Genomic DNA, 5,614 nt, shown 5'->3' with positions numbered 1-5,614 from the left:
TTTCCACCATACATCAATTAACGGAGGGCATGCGGTGGCACTATGTTCCGACAGCAATGAATCCGGCGGACATTTTATCCAAAGGAGCTACCCCGCAGAAACTTCTAGGATCTTCACTTTGGATGCACGGCCCGTCATTTTTGCGAGAAGTGGAGGGCAGCTGGCCGCGCATGTGTCTACCACAACCAAAACTTCCAGAACTTCGACAAAAGGTGTTGCTTGCCGCACATAACCGCAATGACATTTCGCTTTCGTTCAAGTACATTAATTCATTTGGAACAATGCAGCGCATTTTTGGGTACGTCAGCAAATTTGTCAATATTACAACATCGCCAAGCTCTTCGCAGCTCACAGCCGCAGATATTCACCATGGAACTCAACTGCTTATTCGCTTAGTACAAATAGCGCAACTTTGGCCGGAGTACACGGCATTACAGGCCAATAATTGCGTCCCGAGTTCGAGCAGCATTGTTTCGCTATCACCATTTCTTGATGACTTTGGAATTATTAGAGTCGGCGGGCGATTAAAAAACTCTATGCTTAGTTTTGAATCGCGCCACCCATGCATTATTCCGAAGGATCATCCACTGACATTTAGTATAATAACCTTTTTTTCATCGCAAACAACATCACGCAGGTCCTCAAGCTTTACTCGCCTTCATTCGAATGCAGTTTTGGCCCATAGGTGGTCGGAAAACAGTCACTCGAGTCCTACAAAAATGCATTATTTGCTGCAAATCGAGACTGCGCCTTGTCGAGCACATAATGGCCGACCTGCCTAAAGAGCGAATTCAGGCCTCGCGCCCATTCATAGTCACCGGTGTGGACTACTGTGGGCCATTTTATTACAAGCCTGAAGTACGCAATAAATCGCCCCACAAATGTTATGTAAGCGTTTTCATTTGCTTCGCCACAAAAGCTGTATGGATGGAGTTGGTAAGAGACCTCTCAACAGGTGCTTTCATTGACGCGCTAAAACGATTCATCGCTATGCGTGGCATACCCAGCTGCATCTGGTCTGACAATGCGACGAATTTTGTAGGCGCCAAGAACGAGCTTAAAGAACTACGGAACTTAGCCCTCAGCGAGAAACACCGCAGCGAAGTCCCCAACTTTTGCCTCAGTAATGGCTTTGATTGGCGTTTCATCCCACCTCGCTCTCCGCACTTTGGCGGTTTGTGGGAAGCGGCCGTAAAAACAGCCAAACAACATTTCTATCGTTTCGTTGGCTCATCACTGCTTGGCTTCGATGAATTGCGTACTTTGGTATGTCAAATCTGTGCTGTAATTAACTCTCGTCCTCTCGTACCCCTTTCAGAAAACCCAGAGGATTTAGATGTGCTAACGCCAGGCCATTTCTTGATTGGTGGTTCTCTGACAGCTCTTCCGGAACCGGATCTAACGACGCTAAACTACGACCGACTTGATCGATGGCAGCGTGCAACATACATTAAACAGGTTTTTTGGAAGCGGTGGACTCAAGAGTATCTAACTCTTCTACAGCAACGCGCAAAGTGGCGTTTACCTCATGCCAACATTCAAGTCAATGATGTCGTATGCATAAAGGAAGAAAACTCACCACCACTGAAGTGGCCTCTAGCACGGGTAATCGAAGTTGTTCCTGGAGCAGACGGTGTCGTACGTGTGGCACTTTTAAAAACATCTAGCGGCATAACGCGACGAGCCGTGAACAAGCTGTGTGTCCTCCCGGTGAAGGATTCTGTTGAAAGCCCTGATCTTTCAACGGGGGGCAGGATGTTCGGAGCAGCAGCGGATAAGCCAGCAACATAAAATATGTTTATCAAAATCAATATGAATAACGTTATCTGATCACACTGAAATTTTCATACTCAATTGAGCTGCATATTTACTTGTATGTATTTAAACTGTGCTAATTTTGTTTCCCCTTTATACTATGTATAAAGCATACGTATATACATACATACATATATGTATATGCATACGTACCGCCCGCGCTCAGTTGGATACATTCGTATGCAAGCAAGCGAAAAATAGTACATATGTATGTAAGCAATATTGTGTGCGCGGGTGCATACGTGCATAAATATATATATGTAAATTCTCATGCATTTAAGAATACTGGTTTTCTATTGTTGGTGATGAATTTGCAGTTATCCAATGTAATTAGGACATACTTAAATAGTTCAAGGTGAACTTTCTGTTAGTTAGTCGCGGACCAAATCATGTTAAATACAGTTGCTTAACTTATGCATACATCGTTTGTTTTATTTTAATAGCTGCTAAAAAGGCTTAGTAGCTCAACATTTGGTGACCCCGACGTGATCGTATCACGCGATTTTTCGTTTGTTTCCGGCCGCTTACTGAGATAATTCTGCCACACTAGTGTAAACGTCAGCAACTTCGTCATGCCAGGGGAAGGTGCAGATCGAGTAGCCTTTCTAAAGCTGAAAACAAAGGCCATATTCAGCAGACTGGAGAGCTTGATTAACGAGTTGGACGCAGACAAGCTACACAGTATGGATGAGTACAGTCTTTCAGCAATGCTAGAATCCTTAGGCGAATTGAAATCCAGTTTTTCTGCCGCACACACAAGCCTAGAGGAATTGGACTTCGACTCCATTGCCAGCGACCTGCCAAGTAACTTCGATGCTGCTCTAATCAACCTTAGAGCTACACTGCAACGCGAGATTGGTAAACGTAGTGCCTCGCAACATTGCTCCACGCTCAGAATGAACTCCAGTGAGACCCAATCAATCATTGTGAACGCTAATAGCTCACGCTTGCCATTGCTGACACTGCCTAAATTCAGTGGCGCCTACACCGAGTGGACAAATTTCTATTCAATGTTCACGTCAATAATCGACAAGGACAGCGACCTCACCAACATCGACAAATTGCAGCATCTTCGTTCCTGTCTGAGCGGCGCTGCCCTTGACACCGTGCGCTCGCTGGAAATAAACGACGCTAATTATAACACTGCATTAGATCTTTTACGCTGATCCAGAAACTCGACAAAAAGACGCAAGCTAAATGGGAGGAGAGTTCATCGATCAGCGAACTGCCATCCTGGGATCAATTAGCTATGTTCTTGGAGAAGCGCTGCAGAACACTCGAGAACGTTGAGCATTCTATGCAGACACCGACTGGTCAGGCGGTAAAAGCTAACAAGAACGTGAGTACTGGTCAGAGGAAATCCTTTGTTGCTTTCAACGGCTCAAAAGGTGTTTGTGTGTTTTGTGGATCTGCCGAGCATGCAATTTATAGCTGTCAACGCTTCGCAAATTTGTCTCCGAACTTACGCCTGAGGGAAGTTAAGAAGCTTTCCCTTTGCCTTAACTGCCTAAAGACTGGGCATCAAATTCGTGACTGCAAATCCGGATCGTGCCGCGCCTGTCAGTCGAAACACCACACGCTCTTGCATTTCGAACGCTCAACTGCATCGTTAATCAATAGTCAAGCCGAAGCTTCGTCGGCAGCTACAGTTCAATCCAACGCTATGACTGCATCGTTATCTGTGTCGCCTAGTGCCCCAGTATCTCCTTCTAATGCTGTGTTCCTAGCTACTGCCGTCGTTCTGGTAAAAAATCGTGCTGGAAGCTTCGTGCCTTGCAGGGCGCTTTTAGATTCTGGCTCCCAGTTACACTTTGTCACAACTCGCCTTGCAAACCAATTGCAGCTTGTAAAAGCAAAATCTTCTGCTACAGTATCTGGCATTGGAGATGCCAATTTCTCAACGGAGGGTTACTCAGTCGACCTAGTACTGAAGTCGCGGACTTCAGATTTCTCAACAAACATAACAGCTGTTGTTGTGCAAACCATAACCGACAACCAGCCTGGCTGCTCCGTGAGCACCAACGAGTGGAATGTTCCGTCGAATATACAACTAGCTGATCCTGGGTTCAACTTACCGCAGCGAATTGATCTGCTCATTGGAGCAGCATTGTTCTTCGATCTGCTATGTGTGGGGCAGATACGCTGAGTGGTTTACCACTCCTTCAGAAAACACGCCTCGGTTGGGTGCTATCTGGAGGGGGACAACAAGCTCCAAAACTATCATCTTTTGTGGTGCGACGGAAGTCCTCCAGTGATATTATTTCCACTCGGTTGGAAGATTTAGTGCGTCAGTTCTGGGAAATAGAGCACAACTTCGAGCCGATCTCTAAGGCCTCCCAAGAAGATATCGACTGCGAAGCCCACTTCCGGGAAAATTATTTGCGATTGTCATCAGGCGAATACTCAGTTCGTCTTCCCATGAAGCGTGGTGTGGAGGCCCTTGGAGACTCCTATTTGCAAGCTCGTCAACGCTTCGAAAGTCTTGAACGAAAATTCGCTCGTAACCCTGAGCTTAAAACAGAATATAGTAAGTTCATAAAGGAATATCTGGACCTTAATCACATGTCGCTAGTTACCAATGAGGTTTTTCAACAATGCAAGTATTTTCTGCCGCATCATTGCGTCATCAAGGATGACAGTAGCACAACAAAGCTGAGAGTGGTTTTTGATGGCTCTGCATCCACTACTTCGGGCTTTTCGCTGAACGACCTACTCATGGCAGGCCCAACTATTCAGCCGAAACTGTTTAATATCCTTATTAGATTTCGTACTTTTCCCATAGCACTTACTGGGGACATCTGTAAGATGTATAGGTGTGTTCGCGTCACCCCACCAGATAGCATGCTCCAATGCATATTGTGGCGTGAATCTCCTCAGGAAAACTTTGCCATCTATAAGTTAGACACGCTGACTTATGGAACTAAGCCTGCGTCATTTCTGGCCATACGTGCCATGCACCAACTCGCAGCTGACGAATCCTCGACTTATCCCATTGGTGCAGAAATAGTGCGTCGAGACTTCTACGTAGATGACTTGATATCTGGAGGCGATTCGATGGAAGAAGTACTGAATATCAAGCTACAAACAACTAGCCTCCTTGCTCGAGGAAACTTTAAGTTACGCAAGTGGTGCTCTAATAGTCCAGATATCCTTCGTGATATACCTGACGTAGACAAGGAACGTTTCCTTAAGTTTGACGATGGCAGTGACATCACCAAAGCTCTGGGACTAGTTTGGGATCCGGTCAAGGACAAGCTGCTATTTTCGTTTGTGCCACAACGAGAACTCGGTAAAAACTCAAAACGCTCTGCGTTGTCTACTCTAGCTCGCTGTTACGATCCCCTTGGACTAATGGGCCCTACGCTGACCAAGGCGAAGATTCTTCTGCAACGCATGCGGAGAGACAAGCTTGAGTGGGATGAGAGTCTACCGCAATCGTTAAACACCGCCTGGTCTGCTTTTTGCAGCGGGTTTGCAGACATACAGCACCTATCATTTCCTCGTTACGTCTTGCAACCTGGGGCCATTACAGAAATTCATGCATTTTGCGATGCAAGCCTTGAAGCTTATGGGGCTTGCGTTTATACGCGTTCAGCCAAGGATAGTAAGGTACAAGTGCACCTGTTGTGTTCGAAGGCCCGTGTCGCTCCACTGAAGACTATCACCGTGCCCAAGCTGGAACTCTGTGCAGCAACACTGCTGGCACAACTCATGGGTGAGTTTACAAAAATGAAGCTTTTTAACTGTTCATTTCATTGTTGGTCAGATTCCTCCACTGTCCTCTCGTGGCTGCGAGAAG

General features: G+C 46.1%; 2 protein-coding genes across 2 annotated transcripts; both read left to right on the top strand.

The window, feature by feature from the left end:
- Positions 1 to 765: 765 nt before the first annotated feature.
- LOC118756348 lies at positions 766 to 1,791 on the top strand. The gene is made up of 2 exons (XM_036491116.1): positions 766 to 1,258; positions 1,319 to 1,791. The coding sequence occupies exons 1-2, from the start codon at positions 766 to 768 to the stop codon at positions 1,789 to 1,791; spliced, it is 966 nt and encodes a 321-aa protein (XP_036347009.1).
- A 2,442-nt stretch (positions 1,792 to 4,233) lies between these two features.
- Positions 4,234 to 5,530, top strand: LOC118756347 (the record flags this gene model as incomplete). Its single annotated transcript, XM_036491115.1, has 1 exon — positions 4,234 to 5,530. A coding segment is annotated over exon 1 (1,297 nt), but the record flags the coding sequence as incomplete, so codon positions are not given.
- Between the last annotated feature and the right edge of the window lie 84 nt (positions 5,531 to 5,614).

Source organism: Rhagoletis pomonella, unplaced genomic scaffold, assembly GCF_013731165.1.
Source record: "Rhagoletis pomonella isolate Grant_MI unplaced genomic scaffold, Rhpom_1.0 Rhpom_scaffold_09947, whole genome shotgun sequence".
NCBI classification, from domain to species: domain Eukaryota; kingdom Metazoa; phylum Arthropoda; class Insecta; order Diptera; family Tephritidae; genus Rhagoletis; species Rhagoletis pomonella.
This window is presented reverse-complemented; position numbering and strand designations above follow the sequence as displayed.